The sequence below is a fragment of the Perna viridis genome, chromosome 12 (assembly GCF_037379345.1).
Source record: "Perna viridis isolate PV_CMFRI_1.1 ecotype Kerala chromosome 12, ASM3737934v1, whole genome shotgun sequence".
Taxonomy (NCBI): Eukaryota; Metazoa; Mollusca; class Bivalvia; order Mytilida; family Mytilidae; genus Perna; species Perna viridis.
Genome location: NC_142456.1, coordinates 29,187,555 through 29,211,402, shown reverse-complemented (window position 1 = coordinate 29,211,402; position 23,848 = coordinate 29,187,555). Strand labels below are relative to the sequence as shown.

General features: G+C 31.0%; 1 protein-coding gene across 8 annotated transcripts in view; it reads right to left on the bottom strand.

Moving 5' to 3' along the window:
* Positions 1-2,229: 2,229 nt before the first annotated feature.
* The window catches only part of LOC148601937 (uncharacterized), a 34,179-nt gene continuing 12,560 nt past the window's right edge, over positions 2,230-23,848 (bottom strand). For 4 of the 8 annotated variants that reach the window (XM_088554401.1, XM_088554398.1, XM_088554399.1 and 1 more), the window contains 2 exons: positions 22,122-22,216; positions 18,372-19,094 (listed from right to left, as the gene is read on the bottom strand). In XM_088554401.1, coding sequence (XP_088410527.1) covers positions 18,513-19,094; positions 22,122-22,216 — 677 coding nt within the window. In that variant the 3' untranslated portion in view covers positions 18,372-18,512. Of the gene's footprint in view, positions 5,540-7,756; positions 7,885-9,733; positions 9,774-10,508; positions 10,689-18,371; positions 19,095-22,121; positions 22,217-23,848 lie in introns of those variants that run through there. The other 4 variants (XM_088554402.1, XM_088554405.1, XM_088554404.1 and 1 more) reach the window with 3 other exon arrangements.

Sequence of the window (23,848 nt, the reverse complement as noted above, 5' to 3'; positions counted from 1 at the left end):
AAAAATTTGGTCGCACTGTTAGAGAATTTTTATGTCAATTTCTGATTTGAAAATCCATTTTTCGATTAAAAATAAACTTTATACTATTTGACATGCATTACATTGGAACAAAAAATTCAGTGGGATAAAATTTACTTTGTGTCACCTATATCATAGGTACAGCCTGATTTTTACATGAACAGCCTCTTAATAAATCCGATTTTGCGGACATGTCTAGTAGACTATTAATTTTAAAAAATAGTAGGTTTGTGTGAGCCTTGGTGAACATGGAAACATTTAAAAAATCAACTGTTGAGAGCTCAAAAATCATATACACTGTCAATCAAAGGAAAATTATATTGCAAGGAAAATTTGTTTTCCTCTTTTAATTATATCATGTCAAACACTTGGGAACTGTTTAAACCAGCATAGCTCATTTTTTTACATGCGCCTAAGTAGTGTTTGTGTATTCAAAAAACCTATCAAATTAAATTAAAAATAATAAACAAAAAATATTGCATGAGTATTGGAAAACATTGTCCCGATTGAAGAGTACTTCATACTGCAAGAGCTTGAAAGTGAAATATATTTCTATGAGTATCAGTAATAATATTTCTCAGGTTTCATGTAATATTCCTCTTCAATGTGTAGCTAACTTTAAAACTGTCATTTCTTTATTGGTGATGTAATGGATTTGAAGCCATAATAGCTGTGGACTTCAAAACTGTAAACATACTAATCATTGCAATTTTCACGATGGACAGAAAACCGATAAAAATAGTACCCACAAAATAAATATTTAACACTAACCATATTTTGAAACCGCCAAAATAGATACCTGTGAATATGTTCATTTGACATAAACCGTGAAAATTAGCAACCACGAAAATTAATATGTTTACAGTATTTAAACTTCAGTTGCAGATCAAAACAAAGGAAAAAAAATGTTTTTCAGCGTGCAGTTTCATACCACTGCAGAGGTAAAACCCTAATAGTTGGGGCAAGTGTGGACACAGGAAACAGCTTTAAAATTTGATTGTAACAATAAAACGATATGGGACCCATACCTGATGCTGGATATCAAATGTCAAGAGATTACAATTAGTGGTTGCTGAGAAAAAAAAAGTTATGAAAATAATTTCTCCGCCATCCACCTGCCTGACATTTACCATGCTATAACTCAATTTTCACACATGAAATTTTGCCAAAATCATGTAAGATTCTTAAAGGTGCGACTCCACTTTGGCCACCTATAGACTGAAAATACTAGATGCTATACAAAATGTATTGAATATTCTTAAATCAGAATTTTATTAGAACCAATTAAACTTTTTACATCAATTTTGAATTAACACCAATCTCACCCATTTGACCCAATTTATGCCAATGACCCCATTTTAATTAGCAAGCTTCCTCTAGAACCTAGAAACAATACTGCGAAAGTATTGTTGTTCATTGGGCACCAATTTTCATGGTTTTCGTGGGTAGGCCAAACCACGAAATTTGTTTCCGAACAAAAATGAGTTTCCAATGAAGTATATACTGAAGACCTCAAAACAACAAATTCAAGAATTCACAATTTTGTGTTTCTTCCCTAATCCACGAAAATTGGTATCCACAAATTAAAGTACTTTCACAGTACATCAAGTTTTCAAGACATTTTGTTCACTTCAAAAAAAGTTATAACAAGGAAATGAAAAAAACACAAAAATGACCACAACATCATAACAAAATATAACCACAATTTTTTGTGGAGTATAAAACTTAATAAAACGAACAAAAATAGCAACAACAGCCCTTGGAAATAATCAGAATGGACTAAAAATAGAGATATGTTAAATAAAAGGAATCTCAGAACTGTGGTGGACTTAGTTTTTGGTATACAGCAAAAAAAAAAGCGTAACAGATAAACATTCAGCAGTTTTTAAGTAGCAGGCAAAGACCTAAAAATAGCTTAATTCGTTTAAAGAAAAAAATGGTTCAAAACAAGTGAGTTTTTATCAGCGCAAAGATAAAACAACAAAGCTTACAAAAATCAACAGATATCATTACAGCATATAAAAATGAAAAACATAAGCATTTCATAATGGCCGAGTAAGAATGTAATAGTTGCCTCATATAATTGACAGCAAACAATTTACTGTTTGTTTTGTTTGTACATATTGTGAAACCTAAATACCTGTTAACCACACACCAGCTGTCAACAAATTAAAAAGACTAGTTCAAAGGGAAGTAGTGGAATCAGAGCAGTGTGTTTGATGTAATTTATTGGATAATATATTTAGCAAAATCTTCAAATCAGAACTGAAACTTTCAATGCGGTCACATTTACATGATCTTTTGTTCTTTCTCTCATTAGGGAACAACCATTTGTTCAACGATCCTCATCCTGTCTTTTTATTTCATCCCCAGAAAAATCCATTCTTGCTCTTTTAATAGGCATTTCATAAGAAAATACATAACAATAGATGAAAAAAAGTACAATAAGAAAACTTTGTTCAAATGTATAAAGTTTAAAATAAAATTGGCTTATTGTCAGGGCCCTAATGAAGGACCAACAAATATGTTTTATGAAACCCTACTGAACAAAGAGACCACAAAAAAAGGTGAAATGCCATCTAAGCCATTCAGTTAGGCAGCAGTGTTTTTGGCAAAAAAAAAAACCTAAATGATTTCATATAATCAACTTTTACATGTGAACTTGCTCTATAGTGCTTGCACAAAGAAGTCAAATTTAGACAGTACAAAAATCGGTTTATTTAATAGTGCTCACTAAGGCTCAAAATTTCAGACAATACAGCTATGGCATGGGATATTAATTTGACAATTCACACAAAAGTATCTCAATATTTCCTCTACGATATATAGATATGAAACATGAATGAGGCATCTCTTGAGACAGCCTACTAGAGAGTTCACAACACAAGCTTTATATATCAATCGTATAACATTCACATAATAGTCCATATGACCACATGACAGTCACGTGACAATGACATGGTCATCCGTATGATAGTCACGTGACAGTCCATGCTATATAGTCCATAAGTTTTACCAGGTATTTAATGTACAGTAAAGGCTAACATTATTAGAGTTATGAGCTTTTTTAATTCATATTCTCGTATTTGGTACTGTATTTATCAAAACTATTGCTAATGAAACAAACATGTGACACTTTCTGTTTACAACAGTATTCATATTTCCTAGTTTACAAGAGTTCATTTTTGAACGATACAAACAATATTCGCTATAGTCTATATATATTAAGTACTTTAAGTGTACATTAGAACTGATATGGATAGAATTAGAAATGAAATATCATTGAAAGTAACTTATACTCTCATGGTCAGACATATTAGACTGAATTTCAATTATCCATAATAAAGTTATATTGCATGATCTTTGAAAAAATTGCAAATGTACTACAAGTTGATTACATGTATTATGATGATGAAATGGATACCCAGGTTTTCCAGGATTACACATATTGTATTTTCCATCATATATGCCATTGCACTTGTAACGGAAATACTTCGAGTAGTACAAAGGGAAAGAAAAGTTTCAGCAGAAGATTTTAAAATGTATACATTAACAGTAGTATACATCAAATGGTTCAAATGGTTCAAGGGTCCAATATTTGTAAATGTTGCTGTTTTTATACCTCATTCAGGGCTGTAGCCAGAAACTTTTTAAGTTGTTCAAGGGAGGTTACTTGGACTAATATTTTTTACAACTTTATTTCTCAGGTTTTCTTCTTGACTTTATTGCCTGATTACAAGTAATTTCTAAATAGAAGATGCTACCTATATGTACATGAGTTCAAACAGTTCATTCCTCATATTTCACACATAAACAACGTGACCTCAAATTTCAGGCTGTTCAGGCCTGTAGCTACTTAGTAGCTTATTAACAAAAATACATAGAAGAACAATATGAAAAACATAAAATCATATTAAAATTAAGGCAGATCATACCTAGAACTAACAACTTTCCTGATATTTTTCTATAGCAAAAATGCAAAACATTACAACTGTATACTAGTACACATATATGGGGGTATTTGATTTACACTATAAAAATACAGCACTGTAGTGGGTTATATCATACCAAGTTTCACTACTGCCTGGTTCTTACACAGACTGACACTTAATACAGAACACTAAGACCATGTTTCCCTACTGCCTGGTTCTTACACAGACTGACACTTAATACAGAACACTAAGAGTTGCATAGGTTAATGTGGTTAAGGACAGAATCAATAGTTTCAGAGTTTTATCACAAATAACATTCAAACTCACCTTGCTAGCACAAGCTGCACTTGTAAAAGTGAAAGAAATGCATCAAAAAGGGCGGAGGGTAAAAAACTAGAAGTACACTGTACATTAAAATAATGAGTTTGCAAAAAAGCAGATACTGCAATAGAAACATTACAGATGTCAAAATGTACTTAAAAGAATGTTTCTTACCACAGAATTAAAATTTGTATCTTTTTTTTTTAATTCACACTTCATGTATACCTGTCTAAATTCAAGATGTGTTTTAATCATGTCAGAGTTTTATTTTAAAGAATGATAAATTATAAATAAACTTGCATGCAAGTTCTAAATTTCTGATGATAGATAAAATTTTGGAAAGTAAGGATATTTAAAATCCATCAAAATGCTTAATTTGTATACTTATGACACATTGGTGTTGTTAAATTGAACTTTGAAAATTATTATAAATCGGGAAATTTTGGTTGCTACATTTGTGGCGGTTATGTTCTATCAGAAAATATATCACTTATAGAAGTCATTTCCAGACACAAAAAATGAAATTGCACAGAAAATATTAAAATTCCAAAGCTATGAAAACTAGCAAAAACATTTACAAAGGTATAAAATCAACTTAAGCTGAAATCAATCATTCAAAATGCAGCATACATGTATACAAATACTTTTTTTCCAAAAATAATTTCGGAATGTTTAATTCAAATTCCTACATATAAAAAAGCAAGAATGAACTTTTCCTTCTAAAATAAATGCCAAATAAATCCCATAACCCAAAATTTAATCCAATATTGTAAATAATATGCAATCTGTCCATACAATATTTATAAGCACTATAATTAATACACCAACACCAACCCAGTATAAGGTTTTTTTTTCTATTTTCTTCCTATTTACTTGGTAATGTACAAGTACTTTTTGTATCCATGGTAACACACAAGTACTCAGTGTATCCATGGTAACACACAAGTACTCAGTGTATCCATGGTAACAAACAAGTACTTGGCATATCCACTGCAATAAGTACATATGAATACATTGTTTCCATGATAATACAAATATACTCAGTGTATCCATGGTACCACAAAAGAACTTGGCATATCCATGACAAAGTATAAGTATGAATACTTCATGTTTCCATGGTACCACATAAGTACTCAGTGTATCCATGGTGATACAAACATTGTAAGTACATGTACACCATAAGTAATAGTGTAGGCACAATAAGTTCTGGAATTTTATTTTTATCACAGCACTGAATGTCACTTCATGTTATTTTCTTCTTATATTTCCTACAAAAATAAATACAAATCAGTTTGAGCAAATTCATGATTAGAGTTAAAACATACTAATCCTGATCATATTTGTCAAATATTGTGAAAACTATAATAAAGTCAGAAAGTGCCCATTTAACATTCAGGAGAGTAATCAAGGGAAGCAAAATTCTAGCGGAAACCAAAAGAATGTAATCCAGGGACAAAGAGACATGGAAAACATGTAATAAAATAATTGAAATAACATAATCAAAGATGGAAAGATGCCTATACTAATCAAGCATAGCTATTTTTTGGTTGACTGGTCTTGAGACAATAGTCAGTAGTAAGAAGCAACAGATCTGTTTGTGTTACTTATAACTGAACAGTAATTAGCTGTAAATATCTTTTATTTTGTATTTGTTGTTTACAAGAGTTACTCTACTAATCATCAATACTGAAAATGCAGGTTGACACAAAAAAGTTTAACATGGGACAACAACTCTTTCAACACTCACTACTATTCATACCTGAGATTACAGATATCACATCACTAACTCACAGGGATGGGGTAATCGTAATATGTAATTGTAATCGATGGTAATTGATTACATTTTTTCAGAGTAATCAACAGTAATCTGTAATTGATCAACTTTTCGATTACATGTAATTGAAATTTAATCAATTACAGCAAAAAATAAAAATTAAAAAAAATATGAGGTAATCATCGATTACTTCTGAATACATTTCGATTACTTAAGAAAATTAGTTTCTCTTAAAGTACCTTATGTCAACAAGATTTCCTTACAAATTAAACTTATTTTCTAGCTTTTGAAACAAATGGCCTTTAATTTATGTTCAAAATAAATATATCAAAGGCTGAATGAATATCCCAACTACACTAAAATAAAAATGTTGATTGTATTGAAATTCTTTAATGCATAATTTTTCAATAAGAGTACTTTTTATTTGTCATTCTAGTCCAGACTTTGTTTTCCTTCTTTACCTTAGGACATTTCTGGTGCAATATTAAACTAGAATTTTGTTCACTCACTTACAATAGTGAGCATTTTTGGTTAAATATTTTAGTAGTGATTTTGGAAGACATAGTGGCTGTCTGTCATGTATTGGAGAGAACATTATGAATTCCACCAGATTTTCCTTCTGAAGGAACTGTTAAAGTTAAATGGAAATACTGTCATGTGCTCATATCTGGGAATGCCCAAACATCAAATGTTTCAACTCACATTAAGGTATGTTACATAATAATTTTTAGAACTTAGTAATTTTAAAATAAAGTTTGATTCTCTATATAGATGTAAGAAGATGTGGTATGAGTGTCAATGAGATTTTATTATTTAATTTGAATATTTGTTGGAGATTTATTTTACAAAAAGTTTTAAAAAGATAACATTTGATTCGTCATAACATTAAGATTAAGAATAAGAAGTCATGTTGACAATGAACCAATACAATACCTTCATGCATTCCACTCTGACACTAAACATATTTATGTAATTGTTTATAAATTTAAATAGGAGAATAAAGAAATATAATTTAACTTTATTCTTTTCTTTTAATCCTGGTCAATTAATGAAAGATTTAAATTAATGACAACAAGACTCTTTTTTTATTTATTTTTACTGATTAAGTGTCAGATTTACATTAAATTGACTTAGGTTACATGTTTTACTCTATGTGTAGTTTTATAACCTGTAATTAAGGAGATTGTCTAAACAAAGAAATAATTCAAAACCATTTAATTTTACTTGAAATATTGACTTATAAAATTATCTGGACCAACATTTAAAGACTTTTTATTTATTTTCTCATCACAATGAGCTATATATAAATACATCTGCCAGCAATGAATCAAATAAACAACAAAATTTAATTCAGTTTGTAAACAAAAAAGTACAAAATATGGTCAAAATGACCCCAAACAAAAAGAAGGGACTAATGCCTGATATATCACATCAGTCCTACTTGAGATTACAGATATAACAAAAAAAATATCACATCGCTGACTCACTAATATTCCTACCTGAGATCAAAGATATCACATTGCTTATTCAAATATATCTACCCGAGATCACTGATATCATGTTATTCCTACCAGATATCACAGGTACAACATTTATTATTAATATTCTTACCTAAGATCACAGGTGTCACATTGCTTATTAATATTGCTTCCTGAGATCACAGATATCACATTATTCCTAAATGAGATCGCTTGTATCACATTATTCTTACCTGAGATCACTGGTTTCACATTCCTTCCTTCATATTGACTTTGTTATTATTGTCATCATTTTTATCTTCATCTTCATCCTCGTCATAGTAATGTTTTCCAGCCCCAGCCCCTGCACCTCCATCTCCTACTGAAAGTAAAAATGTCAAATTGAGATTTATTAAAATACAGAAAATTGGCTCAACATCTGCAAGTTCGAAATTTCTAAATTTATTTATTTTATAATTTCACTGAAGTGGAAAGAATAAAATATGTTCATATGGCATCAATACCATCCTATATGTTCAACTATAATTGAATCTATACAGAAGTCATCAGTCTATGGTACAATATCATCTCATAAAGTGTACCCAACTACAAACATTCCTATTCTGAAAGATTTACATAAATCTCAAATCATTTTATACCTCCTACATACATCTAAATTCACTAAACTCCACTACAAAAATCTGAAATCATTAAACACCCCTACGTAAATCTGAATTCACTTTATATCCCTACTTAAATCTGAAATCACTTTATATCCCCTGCATAAATCTGAAATCACTAAACACCCCTACATAAATCTGAATTCACTTTATATCCCTACTTAAATCTGAATTCACTTTATATCCCTACTTAAATCTGAATTCACTTCATACCCCTACTTAAATCTGAATTCATTTTATATCCCTACATAAATCTTAATTCACTTCATACCCCTACTTAAATCTGATTCACTTTATATCCCCTACATAAATCTGAATTCATTTCATACCCCTACATAAATCTGAATTCACTTTATATCCCCTACATAAATCTGAATTCATTTCATACCCCTACATAAATCTGAATTCACTTTATATCCCTACATAAATCTGAATTAACTTCATATCCCTACTTAAATCGGAATTCACTTCACACCCCTACATAAATCTGAATTCACTTTATATCCCTGATATAAATCTGAATTCATTTTCTATCCTTGAAATAAATCTGAATTCACTTTATATCCCCGACATAATCTGAATTAACTTCATACCCCTACATAAATCTGAATTCACTTTATATTCCCTACATAAATCTGAATCAACCCTGTTTATTGGTTTTGGCAGTGTTTGTCTTAGTTTAGGAAAGCATTATTTGTTTCCATCTGAAAGCAGCATGACTATGCATGAAAATGAGGCCATCTTATACAAAAAATAATGACTTGAGAGCTGAAAAAAGAGGTCATGAGTTTTCCGCTGCCCAAAAAAGTAAGACTTTTTTAGGAGTAGGGCTCCTTTCATTAATCTATTGCTTTATTTTGCATAAAATCTAAATAAGAATGACTCTCACCACCATTACCAGTCGACCCACTGTATTAACAACTACTACGAAAGTACTATTGTTCGTGGGGTACTAATTTTCGTGGTTTTCGTAGGAGATTCTCATTAATGTGTATACTGAACACTCCAAAACCACAAATTCAAGAATCCACCAACTTGTGTTTATTCCCTGGTATCCAAAAATTAAAATACTTTCACAGTACTTGTTTTAGGCCAAACTGTGGCCAAAAATTGGAAAAAAAACATCATTTTTCAAACGAGTAACCCTTCAGGGGTCACCTGATCTCCCACTTGTGACTGTAACAAACCTTATTTGGCTTCAGTCGCCTTCAGGCTATACAAGCTGTGAGATTAATGTGCTTTTGTTTCAGTCTTCGCCCGACATCTAGCAAAAAATGACCAAAAATGCACAAAAATGACCATTTTCAAGCGACAGACCTACCAACACTAAAATCACCATATACCCCTACATCAATTTGAATTCATTATTTACTCATACATAAAATCTGCAATACTGTACCCATTAAATAAATCTGGATTCACTATACCTCCCTACATAAGTCTGAAATTCACTATATACCAACCTACATAAATCTAAATTCACTTCATACTGGGTTAAAACATTAATCTGAATTCACTATATACACCCTATATAAAGTTTCTATACTGTACCTCCATCATCATTTATTTCCTCTGCATTGTTTTGATCCTCCTGAAATAAAAAAAGGTATATACATGTACAAGTAGATCACTATTGCAATGATATTATCAGGATAATGAATTGGAAAGAGTGAATAAGCGAAAAAACCTCTAGATTTGTGTGGGACTTGTTCAGTGGTGGAGTTAAATCCTCAAGCATTCTTGGCATGAGTAATCATAATTTCACAATTCACTATATCCTATTTATCAAGTAGAGTTTCTCTATAATGTAAAAATATTTTCAACATAATTTGTTTAACTATGATATCAGCAAATTGATATTCATGTTGTGGTGTTTTGGCAGGAGACAGCCAGAGATTGAAGTTACCAAATTTATTTCACAGTGTTAATTGTATATACATATTATTTTAGATGGAACATTTATTAAATTTCTGCTATTTATACAATAAAAAATCAATAAGATACCATGTAAGTATATTAAATTGTTGGTTTCAGGGTTCAGGAAAAATAAACATCAGTTAGTAGATTTTTAATTTGTGGACTTGTGACTTTGAGACCTTGAACTTTGACAAATGCCCTTAAACAGGGGCTCTAGATCTAATTTAATAGAAATCCATTCAAGGATGTATGTTATTTTAGCTTTCAGCAAAACACGGTTGAAGATAAAATAGAAATGAACTGACGGTGAAAAACAGCATTAGTTTGTTCCCTTTACAACTTTCTTTGTAATGGGAAGTAAGAATAGAAATTATAATAAATAATATGCAAAAAATGATATTTTTTTTACCTGAGCATCAACATTAGGATTATTGTCCAATTTTGCTGCAACCTTGTCATCCCAATTATTATCTTCATGCCCAACTGGTTCTTGTATCTGGTGCACTTGTCCGTGGTTGTCGTTCAAATCAGCCCTTTGTTTTTCTTTTTCCCTTTTATATTTCTCTAATTCTTTGTCAAAATCTTCTGGCTATAAAGAAAACAAATGTTTTAATGTATTATTGGGTATTGGAAAAAATGGAATAACTCTTGTCTGAAAATGACTTTATTTGATAAACAAGTTTGTTTCAATAACTTTTTCCCACTACACTTGGAAAATATTCTCAATTAATAATGCTGCTTTGGTTTTTATCTATAATTCTAGTAAATCATGTATTTTAAAAAAACCTAAAATGCTCATTTTCAAAGTTAATCATAGGGTTTGTAAAGTCTTACCAAATGAGGCTCTCTGAAAAAACTTAAAATAACGAAACAGCAGAGTAAGGAGGTAGACCTAAGGTAAGGGACACAACTCTTAAAATCAGTAACATGTTTGTGTCATATTCAATTTCTCTAAAGCCTATCAAGCTTTCATTTGAAACAGAATGAAATCAGTCAAATTTACTTTGATGCTTACATGAGATTGATGTAAGTTGCTGAATATAAACATTCCAATCATTTGTAAGAGTTGTCTCCCTTACCTTAGGTCTACCTCCTTAAATGGAGGAGCTTACACTGGAAGGTCAGGGAAGATAAACATGTACATATCATGCAATGAAACAATGTACCAGAAGTACAAAAAAACAAGATGCTTCATTCCAACATTTTCACACCACTTCTAATGTGGCTTTGTAATTTAAGGTACACAGCCAAGTTACACAAAGTTACTAAAAAATCATATGATAATTAACAAATGGTTTTCATATGATTATCATATGTTAGTGAAAAATATATGATAACTGATAATCATATGTTAACTAAAACATATGTTAATCATATCATATGATTCTCATGTGTGGCACTTTTGGTAGTGTACAAATGACATTATCATTATGAAAAAAAATGCTGACATAAAGTTGACAGATGCTTTTAATTTTCACAACACATGCACTAGTTAGTGTGAGATATAGACAGCTTGATTATCACATTTTTAATTTTAATTATATGAAAGTAAAATAATGAACCAAGATTGTTGTTGAGTCATTCATTAAGCTAATTGTCATATGCATAAAATGGAGAAGATATCCATAATTGATTCAGGATTTGAGACATTTCAAAAGCTATAACTTCAAACCAAAATGACCGTTAATAATTTCAAATATTAAGAATATACTTACATTTTGAAACTCTGATAATTATAGACATATTTTTCCAAACTTATTTCTCAAAGTTTTTACTATAAATGGCTGACAAAATTATAATGTAAAAAATTAATACAAACAAAAGGCCAAATACATCACACCAATCCTAATGTTTACAGTTATGATCAACATCTAACAAAATGAAGCTCATTTTAACTTGAACAATACACAATTTGTGTGCAGGTGTTAAGAAAGAAGAATTTGTTTATAGCTTACAATGCAGTAAAAAGACCAAAGCCTTGTGAAATTGATAGGAAAGTGAAAAGCAAGGAGGTTTGAGTACTGCTGAAATAAGCAACTGTCCAATGTAACAAAATCGAAAGTTAAAAGTTGTCAGTATTGCTTCCGTATCATTCCAGCTCGTAGAAGATCTAGCATTGGATGTTTAGGGATAATTTAAATACACATCAAATTGATCAATTAAATATACAGTCATAAGATTTATAAAGACAGTTGAATTTGTATGGTGAATAGAAAAGGTCAAAGCAAATAAGAAATGAAGTCATATATAACTATGATATGACATCCAAAAGGAATTCAAATCTTCTACCAGCTAACTTATAGAAGATAAGAAACACAAGCTCTAATTTCAGAACAAGGCAGACAAAATCTGACACCAAATGCTTTAGGTATGTGGACAAGCTAAGGAGAAATTGTTATAAATTACCTTAGAGTGATGAACTAATTGCAAGTATTACGGTAGTGCCACAGAAGTCACTTGGGCTATCTCATTACATTATAAACACAGAATCTGCATAGTATTGAATAAAGACTTATAAAATTCACACCCTAAACTTAATACTTAGTAGCAGATTATCTAATTTGGGTTTAAACAGAATTCTGAACGCTTATATTGTAATAGTAATACACATCACCATAATTTAACAAGAATCACTTACATTTTAACTGTCAGAAACAGAGAATCCGGTAAACATGACAAAAATTGAGCATGTCAAACCAAATATGTGCATAAAATAAACCTGTGTGTATAGGCTGAGCACAATGGTCAGCTAAATAAGTACAAACATATCCTTAGAAGCATCCAGTCCTTTCCTTAAAAATTATCAATGACTAGCCTGAATAATAGAGAACTGTAAAGGATCCAACTAGCTCAAAACAAAAAATGTACACATCAATTCACTACCCCGAAACCATTTTAACTAGCCCTAGGCTTTGGGCTAATGGATGAAGTTGAGCACTGAGCATTCCTTTCTCAAGTAAACTTTAATGAAAGTCGGTGAATGTGAATAACATTAACTATAAGCTCTATAGCACTTTTGAAACAAACATACTCTTCTATTTGTGATTTTGGCCACTTCAAAGTACATGTTATACATGTAATAGTCATAAGACTTAGACACAATATGACATAATGACAGCAGTGAACAAAATGGACATGAACACTAATCATTTTTAGTATATGAAACATATCAATAGACAGAAAAGACAGACAGAGACACATTTACATCTTAAACAGGGAAGTTTTATAGGCATATATATGTATGGTATACTCTCGATAGATAATGATACAGCTGACCCTAGTCTCACAAAAAGTCACAAACGGTAAATTTCTTCAAATTCTTGCCAATCAAGTTTCATAGAAAAACTCAAATTCAGGTGTTCCTCAAATACTTTGTCAACAATTACTTTTGACAATCCTTAAAACTTGGAAAGAAACAGTCAAGGATTTGAGGAAAGTCTCAATTTAGGATTACTTTATGAGACCCAAGCCAAATCATTTTAATTCAAAGATTTAAGGAAATCTTTTTAAAAATAGAATTTTTGTGATAATCTGGCTGTGCTGGAAAACATAATGAACATATACCCACACAAAATAATGCATCAATGATACAATTTATATACAACAGGTCAGACTGGCTCCTCTGTATTTCTTTTGACAGTTGTAGATATTAGTCATAGGTGGATCATGGACCCTAAATGGACACTCTCTCCCCTATTATGAACAATGCAAACTCAATTCAATTTCATAAAAAAAATCCTGTAAGTGCCCCTTGTGTTTTCTTGATCTTGTCTAATCATCACAGATAAAGTGATGTTTAACATCAATAAGTAAGTTAAAACGAGTCCTCAAAACATCTACATGTAGACTTTTATAGTGTAGTTAAATCCATGTGTAGTGTGATTGAAGAATTTGGTTTTCAAGGAGAGGTATGATGAGGTCCTATTGGTCCAGTGGCTAAAGAAAACAACCAACCACAACCATCTAATAAAGATCATCATAAAAGACAAGACCACCAATGTACAAAATCATTCAATCATGCATATAAATCTACAAGATGCAACAATTGAGTATAAACAATGATTTGATGGTGTTAGTTTTCTAACATTGCAATATGAGTTACATTGATAGCAGTAGCTTATGGGAAGAGGATATTTCTAATAAAAGCAAATACCCAAAAAGTATCTTTTATTTAAATCATTTACATGAACCCAAATCAAGACACTGATAAACATATAGATTTATACACTATACACTAGTAAATATGTCACATATGATTATCATATGATTATCATATGGTTTTAGAATCATATGATAATCATATGTGGCACATTTGGTAGTGTAACTCAGGTAGATTCAGAGATTTCCCCTTGCCAGTGGTTGGTAAACTGAACAAAATAAAATGAACAAAAAAAAAAACCAATACATTTTGCACTTATTTTATATTGCATAAGGCAGTAAACCATTGTTAACTGAACAAAATCTTCATGCAAAAAAGGTTCAGTTTAAAAAAGTTTCACTGTAGAAATAATCAATATTAACATGGTATAATTTTAATCAAATCTGAACCAGAATTATTTTCAATTTTGCAAAACTTTATTTACAGTTAATCATATGTTTCTGATAACCAAACTTTTTTGTCAGAGTTGAAAATTCAGGGGTGACAAGTGCACCATAAGCCTACCATGAAGCAGAGAGGAAAGTGACAAAATCTACCTGAGTCACTGTGTATATATTTCAATAACGATCAACATAAGCAGACACCAATTCAATACTATGGTATAAATATAAGAAGTAAACATAAACAATACATTCAAAGACTACACTTTGGCCACATCATGCTAATCATTAGATTCTCAACTCCATCAAATTTATACTTAGGCCGCATCATGCTAATCATTAGATTCTCAATCCCATCAAATTTATCACTGCCACAAATTTCATCTTCATTTCTATTTTTATTTCAGTTCAAGAAGAATAATTTTGAATGTAGGAGCTGTTCTTTATTAAAACAAGACATGAGAATAAATTAAGTTATATCTCATTAAGACTGAGGACATAGAAAGGTCATCACAGGAAAATCTAACAATTATCTTAAAGTGACCTCACAATTTCTCTTCAGCAGCAAACTTAATTTAACAAACTTATACATATTACTTGTTACATTTTCAATATATATCTACAAAAATTTAAGGCATTTTAAAAAATATTTCCCCCAACAAACCACTGTGAGCATATTCAGTTTGATTTTGGAAAGAGCAAAAAAAATCACCAACAACAACATGTTTTATGAGCCAAAAAATTTTGGCAAAATAACATGAGCTCTTACCAGTGGTGGATCCAGAGGGGTGTGCAGGGAGTTGACATCCCCAATTATTGAAATTTTTTTTCATTTTTATGGGTAAAAATTGACAAAAAATGGCAAATAATGTCCTAACAGCCCCCTTTTTATGAGAAACTTCAGCTGATACCTCTCCTTTTCAAAGTGTCTGCATCTGGCCCTGTGTTACTGAATTTTTGCAATTTAATTTGTTACCTTTAATGTCATATACATGTATATGATGAGGTTGTAAGCTGCAGACTTGTTTGACTGAATCATATGAATTGTATTTTAAGATTTAGAGAAGACAACTGTGAATGACTTCCTCATTGAGGACTGTCAGTGACCATTAACTGTGTGATGGCATTGTATCAACAGTGTCTTTAAACAGCCTATTTGAGAATGCCAAAAAAAATTTGACCACAAATCTTCCAATACCACACATATCTCCATTCTAAAGCAACTGTGAATATATCTGATGTAACACCATGTTTACCTTTAATTCTTCTAAAGTAAAGATCTCCCTCTCTAAATTTTCACAAAGCAGGAGATTTGCAAAGGATTTGCATTTGTGATAAACAGACCTTATTTGAACTTCTATCCAATTCCACTGTGACAATTTCTCATGACAACCCCTTCCCTGAACTATAACATTTATTGTTTCACTATGTAACAATGAATTAATGCTTTTTATTACAGGATCAAGATTGATTAGTTTTGATAAGAATTGAAGTCGTTAATATAGTTTACGCCAAAAATTCAAATATAATGTGATATTTCCAAATGCACCTACCGGTATATTTCCCGCTTTGATATGGGCACAGAAATGGGAGATTGTTGAATATTGTATGAAATATCAGGAAGCTCTTATCAAATAAAGGGGAATTAACACCTATAAATATATCTATAAAACAATTAAAAATCCTTAAATTTATGTTTGCACATGCTTAAAAATTGATAAACTGAAATTTATGAACATATCCAATAAAAATTGACAACAAAATCAAGTTTGCATTTGGATTGTGGATTTACAAATAATTTGAACATGAAGTGTTACATTACATCAGAAAGTACATAATAAAACAAACAAAATAATTATTGACAAAATATTTAACAAGAAACATGGTAAGATTTCTTTAAGGAGGTAGATCTAGGGTAAGGGACATAACTTATGAAATTAGTGACATGTTTGCATCACATTCAATTTCACCAAAGCCTCTCAAGCTTTCGTTCGAAGAAGAATAAAATGAATCCAAGTTAATTAGATGCTTACGTAAGATTGAAGTAAAATGCTGAATACAAACGTTCCAACGATTTTTAAGAGTTGTGTCCCTTACCCTAGGTCTACCTCTTCAAGCAAACATCTATTTAGCATTTATATAAGTAACAAGAATAAAATGAATGAATGAAACAAAACAATAGCAGCTGTGACTGAATCCTCTTTCACTCATCCACAATGTGACATTCAAAATACTCCCACATAGATTATATACAACCATGATAAACTTGTAAAAATGGAAAATAATGCAGCCCTGATCAATGACATATATACACCATGTTAGAAATCAACCACTTTATTAGTGAGATGGGGGAGGGGCCCCCTGCTGGGATTTATTATGTTTTACCTATCCACTGAAAAAAAAATCTACATTTTCAACATTACTTAACAAGGCAGTGTTCAAAAAAAAATTATTGTTTTGACTTTTGCTGAAATATATATGAAAACTTTGCTCCCAGCTCCCCCCCCCCACCCCACCCCCAAGGATAAAAATGTTAAAAAAATGTTAAAAAATGTTATAAATAGGATTTCAATAAAAAAATACTGAAGGAGATAAGAACTAGAAAAGGTTTCCAATATGTAAATAGTGTAATGTAACTTTACATATTTGAGTTTTAAGCAAATAAAGTTTTGTACCAGAATTTTGGACAAAAGAATCAATCAAATTATATCAACTTCAATATCACAGTGCATAGGGCACTTGAACAAATAAAAAAAATATTACCCCTAACCCCATACTTTACTATCCCCAATGCAAAATATCCTACATTTGTTGGTTCTCAGGCCCTACCTAATGTCTCAACAGAGAGTGCTTTATCACCCACTTCATCTTCGTATGGATAAAATAAAACAAAATAGCATCTCCCTATTTATTCTTTCTTGCTATGAATACTGTAAAAATTCCCCTCATCACTTGTTCTAGGACAAAAATAAGTGCCAACCTCATTGATTTTCATGAAAAATTGCCGGAGAATCGGGCAGAACTGTTATTGCCTTACATGATATGAATATACCTATACTCTGTTAACTTTAATCCAAACTTCTGTCCCACCAGCCCCTTCATAGCAGGCTTGACTGTATCTCAAACAGAAAAAAAACCTTTCCCCAACCTTCAGTTACTATTAATATTAACTTTATTGTTTTAAAATTTCCCTGGGAATGTTTCTGTAGTATTAAATTGTCTTTTTCAACCTTTTTACATTAAGAGAAAAAATAGCTAGAAGCAAAATTAAAAAAAAATGAGCCAAAATTGCTTCTTGTAATAAGTTCTCCTATCCTTTATCAAGAGAATGAGAATAATTCTATTATAACTATACTATTTGGGTAACTACAATGTTCTACTAATAAAAATTTACATATGTTAAAATGAATAACTTGTTTTATTGGTAGTATGTTTTCCTTTGATCTTTTTGACAGATATTTCTCTTTCTCTTGTGCATGACAAGATATTGGCAGTGTTATAACATATCTTTGTCATCTTTTTTTAGAGTTTTGGATGAAAATGGAATCATGTGCAAACAGTGGGTAGTGGCACTAAAAGATATTTTGAATGCTGAAAGTTATCCAACAAAGAATTGACCCTAAAATGAATAAAAAAAATGCTAAAATTTTATTACCGATAAAACAGAAAAGTAGTTATTTTTTATTTTGATACTGACATTATCATGTGGAATATCTCATGATAAGGCACTTGTCAAGATATTCCATATGATAATGTCACTATTAAAATTTAAAAGTAAATGTTATTCTACAGTGTATATGCATATATGTTACTATTTCAAGCTTAATATAAATAATCCTTAAGGTACTACATTCTCAATGCCATATCTTAAGTTTTACATTTCTGGTAATGCAGGTTGCTTAGCAACATCCCCATTAAATGCATCTAATTTAAATAATTCTGCCTCACGAACTGAATCATCAACAATCCTTTGACCTCTCTTAGGTGGAGGAATATTTAGTTGTTGCACATTACCATCAACCATTGGTTGCTTTGGCGTCTCCATGGCAACTTGAGGTGGAGGAATATTTTGCTGCTGATTCTGTTCATTTGGGTGTAGTTCTCCTTTTAACACTGACTTTAGTTTATTTTTACTCTTTTTTTCTGCACTTTTTTCAACATTCGGGGGAGGAATGTTCTGTTGTTGGTTAATTTCATTTGGATGTAAATCTCCTTTTTTCTTCCAAACACCACTTTTACGACTGTTTTTGTCTTTTTCTAAACTTTTAAATAAATTTCCAGGTGGAGGCATCTGCTTATGGCCATCATCCACCTGTGGTACATCTGGCTTTTCTTCTGAGTTACCTCCCTTCATTTTGTTTGGTGGTTGTATGTTTGGCAAGTTTGTGACTGGTTTATTTGTAACCAGACTGGTATTACCAGGCTTAATCTGGTTGATGTTTCCATAGTTACCATGCTGAAGATTGGGGGACAGAATATGTATATAAACACTGACTAACAAGCGATTTCTTCAGGCAGAAGCATACAACATGCATATGGGTGAAAGTTGTGTGGTTACCAAACTATCTACATGGGAATTTGGATTTACTAGAACGTATATTGAAATTAAAAGGACTAACTACCCAAACAAATTCTAACGATAAAGTAAAACAAAAAATGTACTGAAAGAACTACATGTATTTACTGGTTAAATTACTACATGTATTTCAGAAACCTCCAAGTTAAAAAAATGGATGATTGAAGCACCACAGTGAAATAAAATGATCAAGGGCAGGTTTTAGAAAGAGTATAACAAGAATGGGAAATAATAGTGATCTTGTGCATTTGATAAGAATTCTCTTAAGGTAGATCATACCTAAGTAGACAGATTTTCTGAATTTTTCTCAAAGATGACCTTGAACGAACATACTGTAAAATTTTAACATAAAAATGTAGGTCACTGAACATAACTACAAGATAGTTGAACTAAAATATAGGCAATTTCTTACAACACTTTATGCAGATTCTGCATGGAATTTTCAGTTTCGCTTACTACTGAAAGAGCAGCAGATAAAATTTCTTCATTTTTTTTTTGGTTATAAAGAACACTTATCTGACGTAATTACGTATTTTAAAAAGAAAATTGGGGGTTACCAAAATTTTTTTCCTGTGATATTAAAAAAAAACTAAAATTCCCATTACCTTTCTATAGAACAGTTTCCTGCTAACTGTCTCCCCCTTGAAAGAGGGTCAATAAAATTAATTTTTGTAACTTTATCATATATAAGTTAATGTGAAAATTTTTTTTTTAAAATAAATTACAATTTTTTTGCATCCTTTCAAACATTATTTTGCTCACTGAAAAACATACTTCTGTATAATTTAGCAAGATAACACCAAAGAATGCTCCATGTAATAGGTTTGATCTATCTTAAACACAAAGTAAAATTTAAAAAGTAGAAATTAAAAAAAAATAACACTAGAAAGAGTTGAAATTTAAAAATGGTAGAGGAAACTTTTCTTGGATCAAAATCAGGTTAAGTAAATTACACAGTCAGTCAGGAACATTTTTCAATTTATTTGAATTTCATGTGATGTCAATTCAAATGATTCTTAAATAAAATATTTGTGTTTGTGTATATTTATTTAATTTTTTTTTTATAAGGGAAACAAATGATCATATTAAATTATCTATATTACTGGTATCAACAGTTTTATCATTTCCTCTACAACTTTCACTCATATATGACATAACCATGCATAAACAAATAATATATTAACACAACATCATTCAAATCAATCAATTCCTTTACTGATTATTAAATAGGATCAAAACTGATACCCAACAAATCAATCATTTCCTTTATTGATTATTAAAATATTAGAAATCAAATCAAAATTTGACTGTTAGTTAAGCAAAGAAACTGCACACAACTTGTACAAAAAACACTTAATACTGTGCAAATACTTGTGGTTGTGGGTCCTATCATAGTATCAAAACTTGCAAATTTGTGGAATTTGGAACATGTGAATAGTGTAAAGACTCTTAGTTTAGATTTTTCATGTGTATTTCAAAATATGTGGTTATGAAGTAATTCATGTTCAACCAGACCACAAAACCATCAAAATTAACACCCCACAAACACCAGTACTTCCAAAGTAGAACTAAAAACATAGAAATGATGTTTGGTCATTATATTCTGACCCTGTTTTTGAGTTTAATACATCACAATATATGTTAACCATATATTGTGAGGGGTAGATATTGAAATATTTCTTTACAGATTTTCTATACATGTAGGTATGCTTGCTTAAAAGATATTTTAGTATTTTACATTTTACATGTTTTTTACTAGAAGCTCTAAATTGGATTATTTTTATTTGAATGGTTTTTCCTAGATAAAATGGTAGTTTGCTTAAGACTTTTTTTAACAAAAAAAAGATTTTTAAAGACTTGGTCTTATGTCTGATGTGTTTATTCAAAGGCAACTTCAATATTGAATATCATGTCTAACTTTTCAGTCTTTATCCAATATAGATATCTGTTCAGATGTGAAGAACATAAACCTTGGGTTAATTGTTAGAGTCCAAGATAATGAATGGATCAGTATCAAAAAGATTATAAAGTTCAATTCAGGCCATTTAAAATAAATTTCTTTGTTCTCAGACCAATTCGTTTTTCTTTGTTTCTTTGTTTTTTTTTCTTTTAATAAACCAAGAAGAGACGAAGGTATTTTTCCTGAAGAAAGTTATGAAATTTTTTAACTGTTCATAGAAAGAAAAGTTATGACTGACTTGTTTTCTTTCTACTAAAGTGGATATAAAAATGACTAACAAGCCACTCTCAAAAAGGACAAAGGAGTGCCACAGATTTAAAAAATAATTTTTGTTGGCTTATTTAACTAAAAAAAAGATTGACAAAGCCTTTTAAAGTGTACATAATATCTCAGCATTATCCCAAACACTTATCATTAAATGGCCTTCATCTGAACAAATATCATCATTAATATGTTAAAGTAAATTTACATGCCAAACAGATTAACCTTTTCTTTTATTAGAAGGGACCAGATAAAAACACAATTTGTTTGAGTTGATTTAACATTTTCTGTTGCTTCAAAATATAAAAATACTCATTTAATTAAATTTTATCAAAAGAAAGGACATCTAGTTATGGCAAATTTCTTTCAACAAGTTCTACCTTTTTGATTAAAATCAAGAATGACATTTCCCTCGTTCTGTTGTGAATTACATGCAGATATGAATTTAACCTAGACCCAAAAATAACAAACTTATTACCATTAATGTATCTGAACTAAAAAATTAACAAATTTAGGTTGTCCGCTAGACTAACATTCAGTCTTTTTTTTGGAGGTGGGAATATTTGCAAAATGCATTTTGTCAAATTTTACTAGAAATGTGTATCAGTTTGGCATGTGTAAAATAAATTATAAGATGCAATAAAAATAATACAAAGAAAGCACCCAGAAACATCCTAAATCCTGACCTTTTCTTCTTCCTTCTCTTCCTTTTGATTTGGAGGCATTACTTGATGTTGTTGTTGATGTTCCTCTATTAGTTTGTTTTTCTCTTCTTGTGCTTCTGAAATAAAACACAACACATATTTAGTACAAAAGAACATTGGCATGCATACTTATTACAATTTTTGAATAATGCCACTTTAGTCAGAATAACTATGACTCTGAGACTTTTTTTTGCATGGTGTCCTCTGTGCATAATTATAAATGGTAGGGGAAAAAAATTCTCAATGCATTCCATGTAAGAGTGAGGCTATAGAAATGTCACTTCAAGTTCTTGGTAAGAATCAGGCAAAGTGGGAAAAATCAGAACCATGCATGTCATAAACCCATATTTTTGACAATATAATTGTTCACAAGGATACTTTCTCTATTTTACAAGACCATTATTTGAACTCTGTATCACTGAATTCGTCCTGATTTTTTTCAATAGAATGTTAGAAAAATGAGGTTTTTGACAGAGTTATCTACCCTTGAAATGTTCATTTTCAGTGAATTCCAAAGATATTATCTAAATTTACTGAAGTGATATGGAAAATCTTGTCATTTTTCTTGATTCTGTGGTGTGTTTTTTCATACCATGTTTCACCTACTGCCTGATTCTTACAGAGCCTGACACTTAACAACACATTTATGCACCTCTTTTGAGCCACCATATTTACTTTTAACTCATAATATTTAGGACCTTTCACTTCCTTTTAGAGGACTTTTCAACCGCTGAAGAAGTTAATCTTTTAAACTTGTTGCTGCTAAAATATCACAGCAATCTTGTTAAATACATGTTTATAGCATCATTATTCAGCATACTGGTAACAGTATGCCAAACCTTATTACTAAAGATTGATTGATTGATTTATTGTTGGAGTTTAACGCCTGAGCAGCAATATTTCAGCTATATTCAGGCATTGAACATGAATGGGATGATAAAATGAACATGAAATGATGATGAAATGAAAAAGAGATGGGACACAAGGATAACAAGGTCGATAAATTTTGATTGCCACAAGTTAAAAGGAAAGATGGGTAGGGTGCAATTTTCCTGTGGCCGAGTGCAAAGGTTCCTACTCCTATCGAATACCACAGCAGGGTTCTTAAACGTCACATGCAAGGAACGTGGCATCTTTCCCAACACGGTGCACCACTATGGTTTGTGGTCAGGTTTTCCGTATTATAGCCAGACAACCCCAGCATGTAACAAGCCAGGGGTACCCCATTCCACCACATAGGGCACACATCCCAGTTGCTCTGTGAGCAGAGCGCCTAGCCCCCAGCACTATTTAGTCACCTTTTATGACAAGCTTAGTGCTGCTGCAGGCCTATGTACTGAAAGAGTAGTCAAGGGAACCAAGATTCTAGTGGAAATCAAAAGAATGTAATTTAGGGACTAAGATCAGACAGGGAAAACAGACACACACAACACAGGGACAAAGATCAGACAGGGAAAACAGACATGCACAACACAGGGACAAAGATCAGACAGGGAAAACAGACACACACAACACAGGGACAAAGACCAGACATTGAAAACAGACAAACACAACAAGGAACATAAAATAACCAAAATAGTACATACAAATTTTTGACTATCCACAATAAACATTACCTTTCACATTTAATTTTAAGTGAAGAAAATGGCTTGAAAGATTCACACCTTAAAGTAATCTGAGGAACAGGTACTACCCATTTCTTATGGGGC